At 37.8% G+C, this 25,312-nt stretch overlaps 1 protein-coding gene across 2 annotated transcripts in view; it reads right to left on the minus strand.

Moving 5' to 3' along the window:
* Nucleotides 1-25,312, minus strand: part of drosha (ribonuclease 3 drosha) — a 357,699-nt gene that overhangs the window by 48,006 nt on the left and 284,381 nt on the right. For both annotated transcript variants that reach the window (XM_090389541.1, XM_090389540.1), the window contains 2 exons: nucleotides 11,965-12,068; nucleotides 10,365-10,470 (listed from right to left, as the gene is read on the minus strand). In XM_090389541.1, coding sequence (XP_090245667.1) covers nucleotides 10,365-10,470; nucleotides 11,965-12,068 — 210 coding nt within the window. The remainder of the gene's footprint in view (nucleotides 1-10,364; nucleotides 10,471-11,964; nucleotides 12,069-25,312) is intronic.

Consider the following 25,312-nt stretch of genomic DNA (forward strand, 5'->3'; position numbering starts at 1 on the left):
AGCTGGAAAGCCGCACATCATTGAACAACCAGAGAGGGTAATACTCTTGATCTGGTTATCAGCAGTGATCATTCGTGTATTAAGAATTTGCAGATAAAGGAACCACTAGGTGGCAGTGATCACAGTGTACTGATGTGGGATTTACTTAAAGATATAATTACCATCAGGGGTAAAGGAAAGGGTTTTTGCTTCCGTAAAGGTTAGTATAATGGTCTCAACTGACGATGTTACCAACAGTAAATTCTAAGTAGGAAGCATTCAAGGAATTAATCGTGAAAGCTACTAAAAGTTTCATACCTATTAAGAAATATTGTTCAAGGTTTAGGCCTAAATGGTTATCAAATGAACTAATGAGACTCGTGACAGAGAAGAAAAATGCATGGGATGCATATAAATTATCAAGCAACTCAGAAGCCTATGGCAGATATAAGCTAGTCTGTAATCAGGTCAAAAAGGAGGTTAGGCAGGCGAAGGCAGATTACGAGAAATATTTGGCAAAGGATACTAAGAAAAACAGCAAGTATTTCTTTACTTATATAAACTCTAAAAGGAAGGGCATGAATCTGATTGGTCCACCTGATATCGATAGTTGACTGTTGATGATCCTGCTCAGATAGCAAACAAACTGAATGAGTATTTTACATCTACATTCACACATGAGGATTCACACATGGGTTTGAAAATGGCAGAAGGTTATCAAATTGTAGCAGGGTGCTTAATGATTTTGTAATAACTGAGAGCAAAGTGGAGGAGAAATTGTTGAAGTTAAACATAAGAAAGGCACCTGGGGTGGATTGGATCTATCCAGTTATATTAAAGGAGGCAGCAAAGGAAGTAAGCAAATCCTTAGCCATAATTATGAGAACATCCTTGGACTCAGGAGAGGTCCCCAAGGACTGGAGATGTGCAAATGTATCCTCAATTCACAAAGGGGGATCAAAGGGTGACAGGAGTAATTACAGACCAGTTAGTTTAACTTCTGTTCCGGGTAAAATAATGGAGTCACTGGTTAAAGATGCATTGCAGGATCATCTAGACAAGACTGCAGCAATAATTCAGACACAGCATGGGTTTGTTAAGGGAAAGTCTTGTCTGGCAAATTTGATAGGATATTATGATGTGGTTACAAAGGAACTGGATGCAAAAAATAATTTTAATATCATATTTTGGATTTCAGGAAAGCTTTTGACACTGTTGCGCATGGAAGACTACTGTACAAACTGGAGCAGAATGGTATTTAGGGTAAGTTGCTACAATGGATAAAAGGATGGTTGAGTGGGAGAGGACAGAGTAATCAATGGGTGCTTCTCTTCATGGACTAATGTTATTAGTGGAGTCCCACAGGGTTCGGTGTTCGGTCCTCTGTTGTTTTGTATATTTATCAATGATATTAATGAAGGTATAGCAGGCTTAGTGTCAAAGTTTGCAGATGATACAAAGGTTGCCAGGGTTGTTAATGACAGTAATGGCAGTGTCGTACTGTAACAGGATCTAGAAAATTTGGGCAGATGGGCTAAGATGTGGCTACTGAAGCTTAACCTTGACAAATGCAAAACTACTGCATATGGGTAGAAGTAACCCCCAGAGAAACATACCAACTGTGTGATACTACACTTAAGGTGGTAGAAAATGAAAAAGACCTGGGAGTAACTGTGCAGTCAGATATGAAGTTTTCTGAGCAATGCAGACGGGCTGCCAGGGCAGGTCATGGGGTTTTGTCAATGATATATAGGAATTTTGCTAGCAGGGAAAAGGAGGTGATTGTCCCTCTGTATAAGGCAATGGTTGGGCCACACCTTGAGTACTGCGTACAGGTTTGGAGGCCTCATTTTAGGAAGGATGTAGATTTCCTTGAGCATGTACAGAGAAGGGCAACAATGTTGGTGAGGAAAATGAAGGGATCCGGGATCCTCCTACCGAGAGAGAGAGAGAGAGAGAGAGAGAGAGAGAGAGAGAGAAGGGTTTTGTCAATGATATATAGGAATTTTGCTAGCAGGGAAAAGGAGGCGATTGTCCCTCTGTATAAGGCAATGGTTGGGCCACTGTATAAGGCAATGGTTGAGTACTGCGTACAGGTCTGGAGGCCTCATTTTAGGAAGGATGTAGATTTCCTTGAGCATGTACAGAGAAGGGCAACAAGATTGGTGAGGGAAATGAAGGGATCCGGGATCGTCCTACCAAAAGAGAGAGAGAGAGAGAGAGAGAGAGAGAGAGAGGCTTGAGTTCTGCAAATTGCAGTGGCTGAAGATTGTTTGTTTGTTATTTGGTTTTTAGGAGCATTAGCAACTAAGGCCATATTGCTCCGGGACATGCAGTGGTCATTTCCTGACTTTTTCCACATCCTCCGTATTTGGTGGTGACGGGCTCGAACCCCAGTCTAATCAAGAAGCGTGTGCTACGCACTGCTGCTCCTTCCCATCTGGCTACGGAGAAGCCTGCAGTGGCTGGAGACTACACACCTGTGCGGTGATCTGATTGAGGTGTATAAGGCCTTGAATGGGTTGAGCACGCTGAATTCTGATGGGATCCTTCCACTTGTTCAGATTATGAACCTAAGGGTAGACAGATGTAGAATAGATGTGCAGAAATTTGCTTTAGCCAGCGGGTGGTTAATTGCTGGAACAAACTTTCATCTGTCGTTGTGAAAGTTGATAGGTTAAATAAATTTAAGGAGGAACTGGACAGGTATTTCTCTCCATAATCACACCATTATGGAGAGAATGGTGTGATTTTTTTTTTTTTTTTTTTTTGACTGATGCTGCATAAGCTCATACTCTCGTTTTCTTGCATCACATGCCACTACTACTACTTACTAGATCCAATCACCTTCTGGTGATGCTACGTCAATGATGTGTTTGTAATCATCCCCCGGGGCTCGGAAAACTGACTTCTACACCAACTCAACTCTCTGTCGTCCTTTATCCAGTTCACCATTGAGCTGGAGTCAGGTAATGCCCTCTTCTTTCTGGAAGTTCTAGTTCGGTGCGAGGGCACTCATTTAAGAACCTCAGTCTACCCTAAACCAATATGTGCTGGCTAATTCACCAACTATAGATCGGCACACGCCCATTGCCAGATTCTCAGTACTGCATGCACCCTTTTCGCCCATGTCTGGACCCATTCCAGTTCCATGGACAAAAGACATGATGAGGTTACGAGAGTAAAGACGGATCTGTCCAAATGTGGCTATCCTACCTGTGCCCTAGACAAATGTAATCTGCAGGTCCATGAGCTCGCAGCACACCCTAGGGCCTCCCACAATGATAACACAACCATGACCGCCTTTATCCCCTATTACCCTGGCATATTGCAATGCCTCTCTAAAATCCTACGCACCCATCAGGTAAAGTGTGCACTGCTACCTGGCAGAAAACTGCAATCCCTCCTATCGAGAGTGAAAACGCCAATCCTCTCCCTGTTACGGAGCGGCTCGGTGTATTGCATTTCCTGCCGTGACCGTTGTGATTGTTACATTGGGGAAATCTAACAGAAGACTCTGAGACCAGATCTCAGAGCACGAGAGGGCAATCCTATCTACTGATACGGAGCACTTGACGGTCGCAAAGCATTATTGGACAGGTCAGCACGATCTTGACCCATGCCGAGACATCAAAGTCATCGACCACTTGCGAAATTACCACCAACAATTGTGGCTAGAATCACTCCACATATCATGTTGGTATGGTGCTTTAAACTGCAATAAAGGAGCACATATTCATCCTATTATGGAGCCAGGTATCCTTCACTATGATGAGCATTGGCAGGTGCCACACGTACGCACTTTGCAATCACAGCCACAAACGTCTAACTCCAACCAGTAATTGTTGCTTGCACTCGTACCATGCTTTACCTCACATGAACATGACCGGGCATTCTTTGTTTCATACTAATGTATATTCAGCTGATGAAGAGACTCTGACTTGAAAGCTTCTGCACTAATTTGGTTTAATTTGTTTGCTTTTGCTTTAGTTTACCTTATTAAAGGGTACTACCTACAACATATTTGTTTTACATTTGTCCGGAGTAAACAGTATTTTTAACCTTATCATGAATACCACATTCAGAGGCCTTTTTAACCTTCAATTATTAAAGTAAATGGAAAGGTTTTCATGTTCTTAATGGGGGATAATCTTGGTTTTAAACAACTTGACGTCAATTCAGCAGGAGAAACTAAAATTCCTAAGAGGTATAGATATGAAAGGGAAATGATATAGTATGAATAACCAAAGAATTGCTGAAATTGATTCCAGAAGAGAAGCCTGCTTGGGATATTTCCATATGACAGATTAAAGCAACTCATAAAAAGGAATTTGTCAATGAAGTCTCAGAAAGACAGTAAAGAATTCTTTGCACATGCGAACACTAAAAAGAAAAAGGAATGAGCCAAATTCTCCCATCCTGCCAGGAGAGTAGTAGTAATGGCAAATGATGCAAAAAAGCATGCTTATATAGCATCAGCAAAAAAAAAAAAAAACTACACAGTTCACCTATCCATAACCCCCAAGAATTTGTCTAGTTCTTCCTTGAATTTATTCAACCCACTTCTGCACAATAACAGGTGGAAGCTTGTTCCAATGATCAACCGCCCGCTGGTTGAAGGCAAACTTCAGCACTTCTATCCTGCGACCACCCTTCTTCAACTTGAATTTATGACACATAAATTCAAGTTAATGTGTGTGCAGTCTCAGCAAGCAGAAGAATGCCATTAACATTCAGCTTATTCAATCCATTCATGGCTTTAAACACTTCAGTCAGATCTCCCCGCAGGTGCCTAGCCTTGAGACACTGAAATTTGCAGAACTTGAGCCTTTCTAGGTAAGAGAACCTTTTTGTTCTCTTCACCAGTCTGGTTGCCCTTCTCTACACCCGTTCCAGCAGATCTACATCTTTCCTAAAGTGAGCCCCCCAGATCTATATACTGTACTCAAGGTGTGGCCTAACCATGGTCTTATACAAATGGATAATCACCTACTTATCCCTGCTGGCAAAGTTTCTGTATATCATTGACACAGCCCCATGAGCTGTGCTGGCAGCATGTCTACACCGCTCAGAGAATTTCATGTCTGACTGCACAATTACCTTTTTTCATTTTCTTTTTCATTTTCTACTACCTGAGTGTAGTTTCATACAGTTGATAAGTTAATCTGGAGTTACTGCTACCCATATGCAGTACTTTGCATTTGTCAATGCTAAACTTCAACTGCCATTTCTCAGCCCACGGACCCAATTTTCCTAGATCTTGTTGCAGTAGTTCACCCTGATGACTGTCATTAACTACCCTGCCAACCACTGTATCATCTGCAAATTTAGACATTAAGCTCAATATACCCTCATCAATATCATTGATAAATACACAAAACAACAATGGGCCCAGCACCGAACTCTTTGGGACTCCACTAATAACATTAATCCACATAGAGCAATGTGCGTGTGTGTGTGTGTGGTATGAGTGTTTAATGGCGCACAAGCTGCTGTGGCTATATTGTGCATATTCATAGGAATGTTCAAAAAATACAAATAAATAAATATTTAATGTGAAGACAGTTCAATCTCATATCATGTCAAAAACTAATCATAGTCGTTCATACATTCCTATTTGTTTCAAATAACAGAAAGGTTCATTAATATTTGCATTTTCACCAATAATATCATTTAATGTTATCCCTTCTCGGAGATTTGCAGAGAATGAAATGTTGAAGTTCGATGTTGTCGATCAATCAAACCATGTTTGACGGTTAGATGTTCAGAGCACTGTGAACACTGAGGGGGATCATCGCCTGTGAGTAGATGGAGGTGTGTTAGATGGGTATGTCCTATTCTAATCCGTGCGAGTACCACTTCTTCTCGCCGTAATGTCTGAATGCATGAGTGCCAAAATTTTGGGTCCTGTTTCAACTGGAAAAGTTTGTTATTTGTTTGTTTAATGAGTCGGTGTAAAATAAATGTGCATGGTATGCTGTTTGAATTATAATATTATAATCATAAACTGGAATAAAGACAGAGGTTAAGTCTAATGTTGACGGATTTTTAGCAGAAATATCAGCCAGCTCGTTCCCTTTGATGCCTGAATGTGCTGGAATCCAGCAAAAGTTCACTCGTTGCTGACGATCTTTAATTTTTAACAGCAAATTCTTGATTTGATTTAATACAGGGTGATCCTTATGAGAGAGATTCTGCATTGCTCTAATTGAGCTGAGAGTCGGTGTAAACTAAATATTTTGCAGAGGGGTGAAGAGTCAAATTTTCTAGAGCTAATTGTATTGCATATAATTCTGCTGAAAAGCTGCTGTACTCAGGTGGAAGAGAGGCTGATATGATAGCAGAGGGAAACACTGCTGCTGCTCCAACAGTTGAATGAGATTTGGAACCATCAGTATATATCGGTAAGAAGTCAAAATAGTTTTGAATATGGCTAGCATGTAGTTGTTGCACATTCAGAGTCGGAAAACAATTCTTTCCCCATTGGAGAAAATAATTATCGTAGGCTGGTTGAGGAAATGGAATCCATGGTGGGTGAGAATAATACTTTCTGTGCTGGCTACTCTGGAGAGGAACATTCCAATTTTGTGCTATTTAAAGGAGCCGTAGGCCTGCTGGTCGTATTTTATTTGGTTTATTTCTAAAGAGATTATGAAATGGTGGATTAAAGAGATATGGTTGGATGGGGTGCGGAGAACAGTTTCATATTCTGACTGCATATTTAAGTAGTAACATTTTTCTGCGGAGGTACAGAGGGGGTTCATGGGCTTCAATATATAGACTATAGGTTGGTGATGTCCTATAAGCAGCAAGAGCAACCCTCAGTGCATTGTGTTGTACAGGATAGAGCCAGCGCAATACACTCTTTCGGGCAGAATCATAAACTGGGGCACCGTAATCCAACCGAGATCTAATCAGTGCTCTGTATAAGAGCAGCAAAGTTGTACGATCTGCTTCCCAAGACTGGGCAGATAGAGCTCTTAGCATGTTCAGTTTTTTCAGACAGGTAGTACGTATTACTTTAATGTGCTCAAAGAAATTTAACTTGCTGTCTAATGTTAATCCCAAGAATCTAATATTGTTGGCAATCGGGATGGTGGAATTTGATATCCGAAGTTCAGGGTCTATATGTAATTTATGTTGATTGCAAAAGTGGATTGCAACTGTTTTCTGATGGGAAAGCCGATATCCATTGAAACCAGCCCATTTTTGAATTTTATTGAGGGACTTTTGGCAATTGCCGTTCAATAGATCTCATGCTCTGAGAATGGCAAGAAATGGAGAGATCATCAGCATTAAGATAGACTTCTACAGTACTTGGAAGTTCTTTTGAAATGGAATCAATTCTGAGGGCAAATAGGGTTGCGCTCAAAATCGACCCCTGTGGTACTCCTTCTTCCTGCAAGAATGTAGAAGAAAGGGAGTTTTGGTATCGAACCTGGAAAGAACGGCTCTGGAGGAAGTTCCTAATAAATATAGGCAGGTTGCCTCATAGACCAAGATTATGTAGGTCACTGAGAATGCCATACCACCAGGTAGTATCAAATGCCTTTTCTATATCAATGGAGACCATGACAGGGTGTTCGTTTTTCACAAAGGCATTGCGAATTTCAGATTTGGCCTTGATCATCAGATCTAGAGAGGACCTATTTTTGCCAAAGCCATGTTGACAATTACTCAGTAGTTGTTCAGTTTCAATGATCCAGCTGAGTCGACTGTGGATCATTTTTTCAAGAATTTTACCAAGGCAACTGGACAGAGAGATTGGCCTGTAACTATTAGGACTGGAAGGATCTTTTCCAGGTTTCAAAATGGGCAAAACTGTAGCATGGTGCCAAGAGGTTTGATAAATATGTTCCAGGAAGATCCGGTTAAAGAAGACTAGCAGCATTTGTAAGTTTTGCTCATCGAGATGCTGCAGCATGACATAATGTTCACAATATTCAAGAGGCTGATTATACGGAAGTGATAGTGAGGTTCTAAAGTTGATGGGCCTCTGTTCGTTGGAGGTCTTAATTTTTTGGAATTTCGGAGTGTAATTTGATGCAGCAGAGACTTCGGCAAAGGTACCAAGGCATTCGCTATATCTAGAGGACCAGAGAGTTCTTGCCCATTGTATGAAAGAATTGGGGAAGGGATGTTTGGAAACTTCCGAGCAATGTGCATTTATTACCACTCTCTGCCGACTCTCACTTAACCATCCCTTTATTCATTGCAGCAACTTGCCCTTAATGCCACATTGCTCCATATATTTGTATAGCAGTCTTTTATGTGCAACAGCACCAAAAGCCTTCCTGATATCCATATATTTGGATATCAGGAAGCTCATGGTGTATTGTCAATGATATATAGGAATTTTTCTAGCAGGGATAAGGAGGTGATTATTCCCTTGTATAAGGCAATGGTCAGGCCACACCTAGAGTGCTGGAACAAGTACAGAGAAGGGCAACAAGATTAGTGAATGGAACAAAGGGGTGCTCTTACGAAGAAAGGCTTAAGTTTTGCAAATTACAGTGTCTGGAGACTAGGCACCAGCGAGGTGATCTGATAGAGGTGTATAAAGCCTTGAATGGTTTGAGCATGCTCAATGCTGATGGGATTCTTCCTCTCGCTCAGAATAATCACCTGAGAGGGCATAAATTCAAATTGAGGAAAGACAGATGTAGGATAGACGTGCGGAAATTTGCCTTTAGCCAGCGGGTGGTTGGTTGGTGGAACAGACTTCCATCCCTTGTCATGGAAGTTGATAACCTAAATAAGTTTAAGGCTCAGCTGGACAGGTATTTTGAACGAACAGAGGGGTGAAGTGGAAGTGGTTTTTTTTTTTTTTTTGGCTGATGCTGCATAAGCTTGCTTTCTTGCATCAAATGCCTCTACTAATGCTAATGCTAAATATGTCAAAATTAATTTTTGCATTTAGTTCCTAGGTCACTGCATCACAGTAACTTATGAGATTGGTTAAACAACACTGGCTCCTTAACAAATCCATGTTGTAATTGCAATATAATTGCATGGCCTGTCCAGATGGTCCACATGGCTACTATCAACGACATGCAGGAATTTTACAATAAGAGATAAAGAAGAATTATCCCATTGTAGAAATCAATGGAGACCACCCCTTGAATACTGTATACAGGTCAGAAAGCATCATTTCAGAATATTATATAAACTTGCTTAGGACTGAAAAGTGGGCAACAAAATTAATTAGGATGTAAAGAGATGCCAGTTTTGTAAGCAACACAGTTTGGAAACAAGACATCTGTGTTGAGCTCTGAACTGAGGTGTTTAAAGCCTTGAAGAGTTGAGAAAACTAAAAAAAAAAAAAAAAAAAAAGTATGGGGCATTTTTATCTTTCTGGGATGATGTAAATGGGAAAATCACTGCCACCATGCTTGTTCCTTTATCACTTAATGCATGAAGAGTCACTGCTAATAATCAGATTAAGAGTATTGCAAAGGGGGACAGAGATTCAAATGAAAGATTAGATAAATATGTAGAAAAAATGGATAAAACATAACACAAGGGAAATAATTTATTTTATTTTTTAAATTCAATTTAATCATTTATTTCTTTTTGAAAGCATATGCTACATAAGCTTGGCTTTTGTGTATGGTTCTCCCATATTAATACTACTACTACTACCAATACTAAAAGAATCAAAAAGTGAACCAACTGTAAAATGCACATTGCTTATTCATATCCAAGATCATTTATTCCTAGCTATGATAAATTCCACTACCTTTAATATTGGACTTTATCAAGAACATGCTAATTTAAAGCGAGTTCTTTATTTTATGACATGATCGGCTACAGTGTTATACACTCCTTTCATTACATGCAGCTAATTTTAATCCCTGGCTATAAGAAATGTTATGAATGCCTGAAGAATTTCTCCTTTTTCAATTCAGTTTATATGCCATAACCACAATTTCAAAAAATTTTATAGTAATTTTCATAGCCAAGTTCCCAGAATTAAAATCCTCTTTCAGATAATATGATTGCTCTTAATTCATTTCTTTAAGCATCCAATAGATTATTTTAATGCATTTCTCTTTACATCTATAATTTTACAACAAATTAATTAACAGTATAATTTGCACAAAAAGGAATTAATAAATCTTGGGCTTTGACAAACCAGATCACAAGCCCCACCCCAAGACCAAATTTAGAAAAATGTAGTTGAAACACTGGTGTAAAATGAATTCATGTATCAGAAACCACCACTTCAACTTTAAAAAAAAAAAAAAAAAAAAAAAGGGGGGGGGGGGCGCAAGCAATCTTCCATGTCCCAATAACAAATTTACCTAAAGTAGGAGTGTTATTATGGTCAAGTGAAATACTTATAAGCAGTAATAAAACAAAGAAATAACACGTTACAAAATTACCGAGAGATGGCCTTCGTGATGATCAGGAAAATATTTGTATAAATATTCAGATGCTACTAGCTGAAGAACAGTATCTCCTAGAAACTCTAGGCGCTGATTAGATCCTCTGTAAGGGGGGGGGGGAAACAGATTTAAAAATATATTAATTCTAATTTATAAAAACACTAATTAAAATATAAATCACATTAGTATTCCATAAATTAATTTTTTTTTACCTTACAAAAGTTAACACTAGAAAGAAATAACATGATTTCAATGACAGTTACATAAACTGTGATGTAAAAGTTTAATTGCTTTGGGAGACCACATTTTAAGATCCGACTTTGTGGGTCTTTACTCAATGGAATACTGGTTGGGGAGGGATAATAATAAAATCTGATAATAGGCTTTGTATTTTAATTCATTATGGAAAATTAAATATTTATAAAAATTTTAGCTTTAATTATTTCATTGGTGCCATTTCATACAAAACTGTACACATTAATTGTAAAAGATTAGAAATTCACTGTGACGTATATGAATGATGTCCAACTGGCAATAATTTGCCTCTAATCAATCCTGAATAAATAATCCAGTGTGGCAAATGGTGGAAGCCATCCTGAATGAACATATCCATTAATCTTGTTTGGGGAAAAAAAAAATAAATAAAAACAAAGGAGCAGTGGTAGGATGAAATGGTATTCCACAATACTGATCTGATCTACTTTCTATGCCACAAAAATTGAATTGTGGATCTCCATTCTGTGCTATGAAAGCCCCTCGGATAACCATAATTGCATTTAGAGGCTTGCAGTTTTAAGATGCAAGGTGGTTATTCTAACTAGCGCAATGCATGATTTGGGCAGGTATAGAAATTTTGAATATCACTGGAGACTGACTGAAAATGGCAGCCAATTATAACATAGCACAGCACTGCACACTGGCATGTCAGTTAACAGGAATAAGCCTTAGCCAATTCTTTATACTGATGCTGAAGCAGTTGGTCATCTTCTAACATTTATATATGAATATGCTTTAAACTAGCTAATAAAATATATGTTGGAAGATACCAAATGCTTCACTATCAATATATTAGAAAATTGGCCAGGACTTATACCTGATATTCCACTGGACTGTGATATAACTGCCACCACCTTCAAAAACTCCGGTGACAGGGATAACTGTAGTTCACGATAATCAACCTTTTGCACTAGCAGCACAAGCTGCCAATGGTCTGCAAACCTGTCAAGCCAGCCAAACAAAAAATAATGACTAATCCCTTCCGGAACCTAATTATATCTTTCTCCTTACCATATGTAGAACAAGGAGTTCTGTGTTTATCAAATTATAAGTGAGATATGCATAGCTATAAAATGGTATAATCCTCTGTTCCCATTTTACATACAACGTTGAAATGCTCTTCTAATTGAAGTTTCAGAATATGTGCAACAACTTCTTTTTGAAAATGCTCATCATTTTGTAATTTGAAATCAAAAAACAGAACAGAAATGAAATATGGTCTCCACAAGAAAAAAAAAAAAAAAAAAAAATCACATCCCAATCATTCCTTTGACATATACTAAAAAACTAACTTTATTGACATGAATGATTCAAAACTCACAGAGTAAGATTATTATAACCAACACTACGATGAGTGAAAGCACGGGCAAGTATTCGAATGTGTGTAAATTCAATCCCTGTAGATGTTTCAAAATCTTGCAATTTCTGAAAAAAAAAATAATAATAATAAATAAATAATAATAATAATAATTTATTCAAATAAAAAAAAGTTTATGAGAACTAAAAATAAAATATTTAACCACTTTCTACCTATGAGTTAGACATAGTCTAATGCAGTTAGACTATTATTTCTAAATAATAATCTAACTGCTAAATAATAGTCTAACTGCATTAGACTATTATTTAGAAAAAATCTATTTTCCCAAAGTTGCCAGTGTATGTGCTTTGAGTGACTGTGGTTTAAGCTGCATGACTACTAAATATAGTATAATATTCTTGCATTCTCCATTTTGTAAACTCCTCTGACTTTATATGATTTTTCTATAATATAAACGGGGAAAGGTTTCAAAATAAATGATGCATGAAATGTTTTGCAAGTTGAAAACTATAACTGACATTTCAGAGGAGTGAAGAACTTTCAGGATCATATTGATGCCTTGAAAGCAATAACAGCTAGTTCAATCAAGAAATATAGAAGAAGGCCATCTAAGTAAACACCCTCACCATACACCACTACTGTCTATAAACAACAGGAAGGAATACTTACAATAGGTTATTAATCATCACATTAATCACTGGACACTAACAGACTGGAAAAGGGTCTGGTAGGCAAATAAATCTCACTTCTAACTGCAAGATGCTAATGATAGGTTTAGTGTATGGCGATAACAACATGAAGTTATGGATAGTGATGCATACAAGACTGGGTAATGTCTTCATGGGTCCTTAATTCTAATGACCAATACCTGAATGCATACCCCCAAAGCCCAAATGCACCTTTAGGTTGACATATCTCCAAGGTAAGTAGTTACGTCCAACAGGATGCATCATGCCACCATTATTAAATCTTGTTTGGACTCATTTGAGGCACATTCTCCTTTCTTAAACAGCCCCAAAGTCATTCAATTTAATCCTGTACAGCGCATGTGGGATGATATCGAAAGGGCTATCTGGCATCAGAATTTTTTCATTCATTCTACAGAAACTACAAGATACCATCCACAGTGTATGACCAGCATACCACTAGAATATTGCAAGAAGCCAGTGCATCTGTGTTGAGATTACACTGAACAACAAATTTTGGATCATAACGGGAATGAAAGTAAGTTTGCTTTATAGATTTTTGGGTGCTAAACACGGAAATAGTGCTTAAAATGGCAGATTGGCTCTTGTTTTCAAATAAAAAGTAATTTTTATATTTATACAAGGTATTTTTTTATTAATACGATGTTGCTACATCTACTTAGTAGCTACATCTACTAAGATGTAGCTACTACAACATACCTGTGTCAAACACGGGATCTTTTTTGCCTTTTGCTTGTATTCAGCTTCGGGAGCATCCCTTTTCACCATCCAACAATAATTGGCTAACACGGTGACACTTCATTTGCTTTTGTACCTTTGTTCCGTCGGTGTGATGTCTTGATGGAAGCGCTCACCATGTTCATTGCTCATGGCACCACAGTTTGGCAGGAAGAAATCCAGGTGTGAGTGCAAGAAATGCATCTTCAATGATATGTTTAACCCCAGTTTTTTGTAAGAAATAATGAGATCTTCTAAAAGTCACCTGTAGTTGCTGGCTTTAACATTTCCTAGAAAACCAGTCAAAAAATTTAACAAGGCTTTCCACGTTGATTTGTCGCTGTTACTAAGGGCACATTTGAACTGTTCCTCTTTGAAAAGTTGCTTTATTTGTATACCAATGGAAACGCCTGCCTTAATCTTCTCTGTACTAAGTCTTGTGAATTTCTCTTGCAAGTATGTGAATGCAGGACCGTTCGCTTCCAAAGAATTCGCGAAATTTTTTATGAGCTCCAGTTTGATGTGGAGTGGTGGAAGCAAAACTTTATTTGGATCTACCAGATGTTCAAATGCTAAGTTCTTCATTCCAGGTGTTTAATGATTTTCATTGAGGCCAACTCCTCTTCTTGTAGTGTACATCCTTGGCACAACTACGGCACTCGCATAGAAAGAAACAATAACTCTTTGTTGTAACTACAAAAGGGTTAGTGTAAGCCTTTTGTAGTTCTAAGTGCAAGGTTATTACTGTGTTGGCCAAGATTTTTATAATTCTGGCGAATACTAAGTTTTATATATATTTAGTCATTTTATTGACTTAATTGTTATATTAAATTACTTTCTATAAGTAGTTTTATAGTCCTAGTCAAGCTCCTTGGTCTATTTGAATTAAGATAGTGATTCTGAAAGTTAATAATTAGTGTACACAGATCTTACCATTCATAACTTGCCGGCATTGTTATACAATACGGAATAGCGTAACATAAATCCTGAACTTCACATCGTAAGTCGTAAGTTTTAATGTAAAACTAAATAGTGAAATATGTAGCACTGTATTAGAAATCTGTTAGATTAGTATAGTATTATCAATTAATCAGTAAAATTTATTAATCCTTTTAAATTTCATTGTTAATTAAATTATGCTTAAACAGAATCATGACCCAGACTAGAGCAGTAAAGCAACGGTAGTACTCTGGCTCACAGGAGAACTGAGGGGCGGGGGCCGATTCTCCAATGCATCAGTTTACAAAAATGTGTGAAATGTTTGGAGGCCTGTCTAGAACAGGACATGATCTAGCCAAGAAGGATGTCTTTGTATATGCTAAGTGCAGAGACTGTGAAGAAATTAGGTGCCAACTCAGCATTCTGATGGACGTCTATGAGAGTTTCAGGTGTAGGGTAGATGCCCTCGAAGGAATTAATATGAAGACCCATCAAGCTCTCAGCTGCACAACTCAGCACCAGAGCTCACTGCTGTGCATCAGGCAACACAGTGGCAATCTCCAAAGTAGAATACGCTGGTCCCACAGGAAGTAGTTATTGTTGGTGACACTATTGTCAGGGAGACAGCAAATATATTATGCAAAAATGATAGGTGGAACAGGACCAGGGTATGTCTCCCAGGGGTGACAGTTGATAATGTTGTAGGGTAGATATCATTTTTTAAAGGGCACAAAAGGTGATATTGTTGTACACATGGCATTAATGACCTGAAGAGTAAGAAATCTGTAGATTTACTCAACATGTACAGGTCAAAGATGAAAAAAAAAGTTGTGAGTTAGGGTTAAATTTGAATGTGTCTGCAATTCTGCACAGACATGATAGGAGGAAGTATATAATAAGAGTGTTGTCAATCAATTCAGCCTTGGAGAGACTGTGCAAGACTCACAGGGAAGAATTTTTTGCAGCGTGTTCTGTGCTTGCTAACAGGAGCAGCTGCTTTTACAGGGATGGGATACACTTAAACAGAAAGGGTGAAAGAATATTTGCTGATGCTACTGAGGCAGGGTTAGGTGGGTCGAAAAACTGCTAGCTTGGGGGGGGGATTCAAAGACTAAAAGAAGCCGCAGGCAGAGACAAAAGTGTTTCTTATACTGTTTCTATTGTAATGAGCAGAGCCTAGACAGCAAGTTGCTGGAGATTTCAGGAGCTGCTGGGAGTCATCAATGAACAAGTAATTAAACGGACTGTGTTAAGGTAACTAAGAGTAAGAACAGGTGCATGTATATATGCATGTACACCAATGCTAGAAGTATAGTAAATAAATTTGAAGTGCGGATCAAGGCATCAAAGGCAAATATTGTTGACATATTAGAGACAGTGTCACATAGGCATAAGCAGTGCAGAATTGGAATTTGGGGAGTACAATGTGTACAGACAGGGTAGAAAAGGATGAGGGGATATGCTGTTAGTTAAGAAACACAAAATCTAAGGAAGCGCATCCAGTTGACACCGGTGGACAGTGCAATGTTGAGTGTTTGGTGCGACTTAAACACTGGGAAAGGGAAAATGAGAGTAGGAGGGTATTATAGGCCTAATGACTATGATGAGTACAACGAACAATTGTGCAGAGAAATAAAGTGGGCCAGTAAATCAGAATGTCTTGTAATGGGGGGTTTTAATTTTCCAGATATTGACTGGAACTTGTGGGTTGGTCACTCGCACGCTAGAAAGACTTTTGTGGATTTATTAGAGGATTGTTTTCTACAGCAACATGTTCGAGGGGCAACCAGAGGGAGTAATTCGCTTTATCTGACTATCAGGAATGGTCATTCATGCATGATAAATAGGCGACAGTGATCACAGTGTACTGATGTGGGATTTACTTAAAGATGTAACTACCATCAAGGGTAAAGGGGGGGGGGGGTTTGTTTTTGTAAAGTTGCCTACAGTGGTCTCAGACAGTTTTTAAATTCTAAACAATGGGATCAACTGATGATGTTACCAATGGTGAATTCTAAGTGGGAAGCATTCAGGGACTTAATCTTGAAGGCTACTATGCTTTTTATACCAACTAAGAAATACTGTTCAAGGTTCAGACCTAAATGGAGGTCAGATGAATTAATGAGGCCCTTGGCAGAGAAGAAAAATGCATGGCATGCATATAAATTATCAGGCAAACAGAGATTAAGAGAAATCTTTGGCAAAGGATGCAAAGAAAAACAGCAAAGAGTTCTTTACTTACAAACTCTAGAAGGAAGGGGATAAATCAGATTGGTCCACTTAACATAGATGGTTCGACTATTGATGATCCTGCTCAAGTAGCTGATCGTGGAAGCTACTAAAAGTTTCATACCTATTAAGAAATATTGTTCAAGGTTTAGGCCTAAATGGTTATCAAATGAACTAATGAGACTCGTGACAGAAGAAAAATGCATGGATGCATATAAATTATCAAGCAACTCAGAAGCCTATGGCAGATATAAGCTAGTCTGTAATCAGGTCAAAAAAAAAGGAGGTTAGGCAGGCGAAGGCAGATTATGAGAAATATTTGGCAAAGGATACTAAGAAAAACAGCAAGGATTTCTTTACTTATATAAACTTTAAAAGGAAGGGGATGAATCTGATTGGTCCACCTGATATCGATAGTTCGACTGTTGATGATCCTGCTCAGATAGCAAACAAACTGAATGAGTATTTTACATCTACATTCACAGATGAGGAGTTATTCAAGGAGGGGAATGCCAGAAGTTTATCGAACTCTAACAGGGAGCTAAGTGATTTTGTAATAACTGAGAGCAAAGTGGAGGAGAAATTGTTGAAGTTAAACATAATAAAGGCACCTGGGGCAGATGGAATCTATTCAGTTATACTGAAGGAGGCAGCAAGGGAAGTAAGCAAACCCTAAGCCATAATTATGGCAGCATCCTTAGAGTCAGGAGAGGTCCCCATGGACTGGAGATGTGTAAATGTATCCGCAATTCACAAAGGGGTGCAAAGGGTGACTTAAATAATTACAGACCTGTTAGTTTAGCTTCTGTTCAAGGGAAATTAATAAAGTTACTGGCTAAAGAGGTGATACATGATCTCCTAGACAAGATTGCAGTAATAGTTCAGACACAGCATTGGTTTGTTAAGGGGAAGTCTTGTCTGACCAATTTGATTGGATACTATAATGTGGTCACAAAGGAACTGGATGCAAAATATAATTTTGATATCATATACTTGGATTTCAGGAAAGCTTTTGATACTGTTGCACATGGAACACTGCTGTACAAATTGGAGTGGTATGGCATTAAGAGCAAGTTATTGCAATAGATAAAGGGATGGTTGAGTGGGAGATGGCAGTGAGTGGTAATAAATGGACACTGCTTTATGTGGACTAATGATATTAATGGAGTCCCCCAGGTTTCACTGCTGGGACTATTGTTGTTTTGTGTATTTATCAATGATATCGATGAAGGTATATCAGGCTTAATGTCCATGTTTGCAGATAATACAATGGTTGGCAGGGTTGTTAATGACACTAAACACAGTATGCTACTGCAACAGGATCTAGAAAAGTTAGGCAGATGGGCTGAGAACTGGCAACTGAAGTTTAACATTGACAAATGCAAAGTAGTGCATATGGGTAGCAGTAACCCAAGAGAAACGTACCTACTGTGTGGTACTACACTGAGGGAGGTGGAGAATGAAAAAGACCTGGTGGTAATTGTGCAGTCAGTGCAGACAGGCTGCCTGAGCAGGTCATGGAGCTTTGTCAATGATACATAGGAATTTTGCTAGCAGAGACAAGGAATTGTTTATCCCTTTGTATAGGGCAATGGTCAGGACAAACCTTGAGTACTGCAAACAGGTCTGGAGGCCTCATTTTAGGAAGGATGTACAGTTGCTAGAACGAGTACAGAGAAGGGCAACAAGATTGGTGAGAGCAACAAAGGGGTGAACTTACAAAGAAAGGCTTAAGTTCTGCAAGTTGCAGCATTTAGAGACTAGGCACCTGTGAGGTGATCTAACTAAGGTGTATAAGGCCCTGAATGGTTTGAGCAGGCTCGATGCTGACGTGACACTTCTGCTTGCTCAGATTAAGAACCTGAGGGGGGCATAGATTCAAATTGAGGAAACAGTTATAGAATGGATGTGTGGAAGTTTGCCTTTAGCCAGCGGGTTGTTGATTACTGGAACAGAATTACATCTGTTGTTGTGGAAGTTGACAGCTTAAATAAATTTAAGGCTGAACTAGACAAACATTTGGAGTGACGGGATGGGTGAAATGGGAAGGGTTTTTTTTTGGCCAATGCTGTATAAGTTTCCTTACTTGCATCATACACCTCAACTAATGCTAATTCTAATAAAATGGCAATTACCTTTATATCACCACATATCTGCCACTCATATTTTTGATAGTGTACACCTAAGAGGATGTTCTGCTTGTTTCCATTTGTGGATGACATAAACAAGAAGTACTGAAGGCAGCATATTTCCATTGTGTAATAACACAGCCTTAAGGCTAACTTTAGAAGCATCTATAAATAGTTACCATTCTTTGGGAACGTGCCTCATGTTGATTGCTGCCATTAGGCCATCAACATCCTTACAAACAGTTGATTCACCTTCTGTTTAATAGAATTTATCATATTCTTTATTTTGAGTAAAAAATGTTGTCACTTTCACAGAATGATCTAGAAGATTCCATTGTTGCAGCCCTGAAAAATAAGGCAGAGCTGTTGGCCTTGAGGCCAACAGCTCTGCCTTATTTTTCAGCAGTTCAAGATCATTGATGAGGTCATTTAGCTAACTTTCTGTGATCTTATGTGGTTCAGAATTGAAAAAGGTTTGATCAAAATGGTGGATCCTAGATGACTGCTGCACTTCTTTGTGCATATCAAGTTGATGTTCATCAGTATCTTCATCAGAGTGTACAGAAAAATGGTCGGGTGGTTCAGGAATAGGTAGTACTTCACTGTGAGGCATGGGACAAATCGCAGATGGCATATTTGGGACTTTCTTTTGACTTCTCTACATACGTAACAGAAGTCATCCGGACTATTCACACAATTACAGGGCATATTAATCTTACACGACACAAATACTACACAAAAAGTAGGAATCTCATAGAGAACACATTGCTAAAATAAATATTTTAATTTTTAAAGAATTGTCATGTTGGATTAAAGGGACAGGGGCAGGGCTGCTGTGGCTAAATTGTCCTGAAATATGTAATCATATAGATTACTACTTTGTGTAAAATGATATTCTTTTCATATAAGTGAAAAAGTCTGTCAAATCTGCATAATTTCCAATCAAGTGATGGGGTGCCAGCAGCTTTTGTAACTTTGTAAGAGAGATGAAAATTTGTAACTTTGTAACTGAGAACATATCACCTAGTACCTAACCATATTTGACGATTACTGCAAAACAGAGTTGAAGATGCATTTGAGGTGACAACAATTTATGTGATACAGAGTGAGGAGACAGTTGTCTATCATTGTGATAAGAGAATGGTGGTACTGAAACTACAGTGTTGCCATGCGTTTTGCTGAGAGCCGTAGTTGATGTAGAGTAATTCACTAATATGAGACCTAAAATGTAATTTGAAAACAAGAGCCAATCAACAAATTTTAATGTGATTTTTATGTTCAGCAGCATAAAATTCATCAAGATTAGGTATTTTCATTTTCATAACATTTTACGTGTTGACCAGTGTTATTTATTGTTATTTATATTAGGAAGGAATTATAAAATGGCTACAAAATGTATATCTAATTCTATTGTATATCATATTGTACATTAAATTAAATTTGTACATGGCTTGTCACCTTGCAATTTATCGATACTGTTATTTGTCTTGTTATATTAATAAAACAATGATTAAATTCATCTTCTATCTCTATTACAATTGTGATACTTGTGGTCTATCCTTGATACATCAATTTGGCATGGACATGCTGATCAATCAGGCAACTAAAAATCCCATGGACAGTGACACGATTAATTTTTCTGTTGCACTTGTCGACTGTTCTTTGTCCATACCTGTTTTGTATGGACAAAGAGCATGTCACATGGGGCAAAAAAAAAAAATGTGGGAATCTTACAGAATTAATAAACTCCTGCAGATCAAACACGATCAACAATTCTGGACCCCTAATACCCACTCAAACCTGCAAGATGTTGTTCTTGGGAGGGTACATATTGGATATGCTTAACTTGAATATCTCTACAGGATAACTGGAAATGGGGCCCACCTCATTGCTTCTATGCCAGTTGAGTGGCATGCATTATTTTCATTTCAATTAAACTCTTTGTACTCTGTATTTGGGTGCCTCCGTAGCCAGGTGGGCAGGAGCAGCAGTGCGTAACACATGCTTCTTGATTAGACCGGGGTTCGAGCCCGTGACCACCAAATACGGAGGATGCAGAAAGGTCAGGGAATGGTCACCGCATATCCCGGAGCAATATGGCCTTAGTTGCTAATGCTCCTAAAAACCAAATAACAACAACAACAACTCTGTATTTGGAAAAATTACATATTATGCTTCAAAGTATACGCAGGCCTGAAGAAAAAGTGTTCAATTCACAAGCTGCTCCTTCAGAAAGTTTCCTATGGATGTACAATATTATAATTACTTACTGTACAAGATGGTAGCAAGTCTGTTTTCTAATGCCTTCACTAATGCTGGTGTTCCCCAAGGTTCAGTTCTTTCTCCCACTCTTTGACCTTCTTCCATTGACCAGAAATCCTATTCATAGTTTTGCTGATGACAGCATATTGCGTTCTACCTTCCCGTTAGAGAAACCTTGCCCTGCAAAAACAGCTTCAACTTCTTGAATATCCACTACCAATTCATTAAATGCTGATCTCCAGTGGGACAAAGATAACTGAGTTGATTTTAATCTTTCTAGAACTTAGTCCTGTCTCATATCTCACAAAAAGGTTTCTTCTGCTTCTATGCTTATATTTGATGACACTCAGATTTTTTAGACAAGATCATGTATCTCTATTAGGAATCACCCGACTTCTAATCTTTCTTATGCCTTAAGCACATTAAAAGTACTGCTTCCTCTACATACAGAAACTGGGTTTTCCGGTTCACTCTTGGTACTACTTTTACTACTTTTCTTCCAAACAGCTACTCAACCGGCACAAATTGCAAAGCCATCCTACCATGGAATTTGTTCCCACATCTGGGGTGGTGCTGCTAAAACCTCTATCAGGCTTCTAGATTCCATCCAAAGGAGGGCAGTTAGGTTAATTAATGATCCATCTCTAACAAAGTTTCTTCACTCTCTGTCTCATAGATGTTCCGTTTCTGTGTGTGCCTTTTCTATAGATACTTCCACAGGCACTGTTCTTCTGAATTGGCTTCTATAAATTCCTGATCTCTCTTCCAAACCAGTCCAATCACAAGCTGCAACCAGTCAACATCCTTTTACTGTCTAACTTCAAACTCACAGAACCAACTTCTTCATTTATTCCTTCAACTTCCATTTTCTGGAACAACCTCCCTTCATATGTATTTTCTGGAAATTACAATCTACAGACAGAAATTCAAGTCTAATTTCAACAAGTATCTTCTCATTCTTCAACCCACAGAAGGTACTAAGCACTATAGGTTCTAATACCCCCCTTGTGTTTGGGGTTTTCATTAAAAAAAAAAAAAAAAAACCTCCACATTTTCATCTGATTATTCAATGGCCATGTCTCCAATTCTAAACCAATCAGTGATATAGATCAAAAGCTAAACATATACTGAAAGAATACAATTAACATTGTTAAAATCAATATTTTAATTTTTTTAAAATTGTCATGTTGGATTAAAGGCACAGGGGCTGCTGTGGCCAAATTGTGCTGATCTGTGTAATTAGAAATATGTAATCATATAGATTAGTACTTTGTGCAAAATGATATTCTTTTCATATAAGTGAAAAAGTCTGTGAAATCTGCATAATTTCCAATAAAGTGATGGGGTGCCAGCAGCTTTTGTAACTTTGTAAGAGAGATGAAAATTGTAGATCTTATATTTCAACAGTGAACACAATCAATGAGAATATGTTTTACCATGAGTACACTTCATGTGAAGTGTACCCTGAGTACACTTCACATGTCAGGATCACTGTGTTTGTGGGACAGCTGTGCAACAGAAAAACATAGTGGGCAGCAATGGAAAAAGAGGGAGGAATTTTTTCCAGGGAGAAGTAATATAAAATATATTCCATTGGTTAAAACAAAAAATGATTCTTTTTCCACCTTGGCATAAAAAGCATGGATTAATAAAGAAGGAAGTGGACTCTGCTTCCTAAGGAAGCATTTCCCAATTTAACAGATGCAAAACTGAATAAAGGAATTTCATTGGGCCTCAAGTAAAGAACCTCCACAAGATATATCTTAAACAAAGTTACAGGATGCTGAACTAGGCAGCCTGGCAATCATTTAAAGCAGTTGTGCATGGATTTCTTGAAAGAAGATAATTATTGATCTTCAATATCAACTTTACTTCAATGTTATAAAAATTAATGAAGAATTGATATACATGGACTGCTGAATGTGGTTGAAATTCATTTTCTTCATTTCCATTTCAGTATTTTAACTCAAAATTTGGGAGATGTGATGAGCAAGGGAAATGATTTCATCAGGACAAAATGGTACCAAAGTTGCTGGGATGTGCCATTATAGATTACTGATTTCTGAAGATGGAATGCAAATTGAATTATAAGAAAAATTGTGAGTGGCAAGCATTTCTAAGCAAAATAAAATGTATATAGTATATGTATTATTTTTTTGATATTTAAAATTGGCTATTCATTAAGCTAAAAAAAAAAATCATATATCTTTCTATGGAGACATAAAAAAAGGTAAACTGCAGCCATTATCAACCCACTGCAGGATGGAAGCCTCCTCAACAATTCATAATAGATACTAATTTTGGATCTTTTAGAATCAGCAGCTAAATTTCCTTTTGAATCTACAACTTTTGCTCCAGAGGTACTAAAATTTTTTTTTTCAGCCAGTGTTACTGTCCCATTGCACTTAACTCTTTCTAATGGAGAAATCCATCAACTACCAACTCTTAAACTATCTTAAACCTTAATCAATGTGATCAATGTTCATCAATATGGATTATGTCAGTGTCAGTCCACTGATGATTTACTAGATTGCATTACTCTACTTTGGATAAGCTTGATTTTTGATTACAAACTGCTGACTTTTTTTTGCAATTGGGCATTCAGTTTTCTCTTTAATCACTCATTAAGGATGATATAGAATTCTCTCTGTCTTCTAACTTCTCCACTAATGCTAGTGTTCCCCAAGGTTCAGTTCTCTCTCCTACTTTTCTTTCCCCTCTCATATATTAATGACCTTCTTCCATTGACTGGAAATCCTATCCACAGTTTTGGTCTCAACAGGGACATTGAATTCCACCTTTCAGTTTGAGAAACCTTGTCCTGCACAAATAGCTTCAACTTCTTGAATATCACCACTAATTCCTTAAATGTTGATCTTTAAGTAATCCTCCAGTGGGATGAATTTATAACAACTAAAATTAAGTTTAGTTCAGTGAAGGTAAAGAAAGCCTGCAAAAAAGCATGCAAAAGTTCGATGAAATTCACAAGTAAAAGTACTATGCCGTAACGGCATTTGTATTGTTGCTCGCTTGGTAAACAGACAGTGGGTGTTATCGGTCAGGAGTAGAAATTGAATCCCATGGGAGATTGAAACCCTCCCGAAGTGGAGGGGGTATTGAACAATTAGACTTTACACCAGCCGGTATTCAAATAAACAAATTCCAATCCTGCAACTAAAACACTTTATCTGCTATTTAAGGATGTGCCACACAGCAGAAATATGCTGTTGAGAAAGGGGATCGCTATCTCCGAAAGCTCCAGTTGTTACGGTATTTTATTAATTGTTTTTATCGCTTTTATCATCATATTTTATATTTTTGTATTTTATTGTAAATTAAATCACATCAGTTTTAGACTATTATATATTTTATTTTATTTCATTTTATACGCTCGTATTTTATTTTATTGTAAATAAAGTGTTTTAGTTGCAGGATTGGAATTTGTTTATTTGAATACCGGCTGGTGCAAAGTCTAATTGTTCAATATGAATTGTCTCAGCCTTGTAGGCCTATTTAGAGAAGTGGAGGGGGTAACCTGGACATTTTTCTTTAGAATCACTGGTGGACTAGTGGATAAATTGTTTATTAAGAAAAAAAAAAAAAAAAGGCAAAGGAAGCCCATACGGCAAACGTCGAAAAAGTTTACTGGTGAAACTACGTTACGAACATTTTTTATAATGCCAGAACTTCCAATATGACTCTGTTCATGATTCAATTACTGATTCTAAAAAAAAAAAAAAAAAGTTCAGGTTACCCGCCTCCACTTCGGGAGGGTTTCTAGAGCAGAAGATGAATCCCGTGGGATTCAACTTCTACTCCAGACTGATAACACACACCGTCTGTTTACCGAGTAAGCAACAATACAAATGCCGTTACGGCAAAGTAATTTTACCGGTAAATTTCATTGAACTTTTGCGTGCTTCTCATGCAGGCTTTCTTTACCTTAGCCTTTAGTTCTTCTAAAACCCAGCCTTGTCTTATTTCCCACAAAAAGATTTACTCCTCCCATGTTCTCATTTCTTGTCAAGAATCACATCTCTCTATTAGATATTACCCCAATTTCTAATCCCTCTCTTGGCATAGCCACATCGTAACTATTTTTTCTTCTTCTTCTGTCACATAAAAAGGGGGTTACTTTTCTTCTGAACAACTACTCATTCTAGACAAATCTGGCCTACTGTGGAATATCGTTCCCAAATCTGGGGTGGTGCTCAGAAAATCATTCTCCTCTTTTAAACTCTAATTAAAAAGAAGGCAATCAGATTAATTCACAATCACAGTCTTTTCACTTTCTATCTTACAAACATTCAGTTTCTGCTGCATGCCTGTTTATAGATACTTCAATGGGCACTGTTGTTACGAATAGGT

The sequence above is a fragment of the Mastigoproctus giganteus genome, chromosome 2 (assembly GCF_048544385.1).
Source record: "Mastigoproctus giganteus isolate SK-2022 chromosome 2, ASM4854438v1, whole genome shotgun sequence".
Lineage (NCBI taxonomy): Eukaryota > Metazoa > Arthropoda > Arachnida > Uropygi > Thelyphonidae > Mastigoproctus > Mastigoproctus giganteus.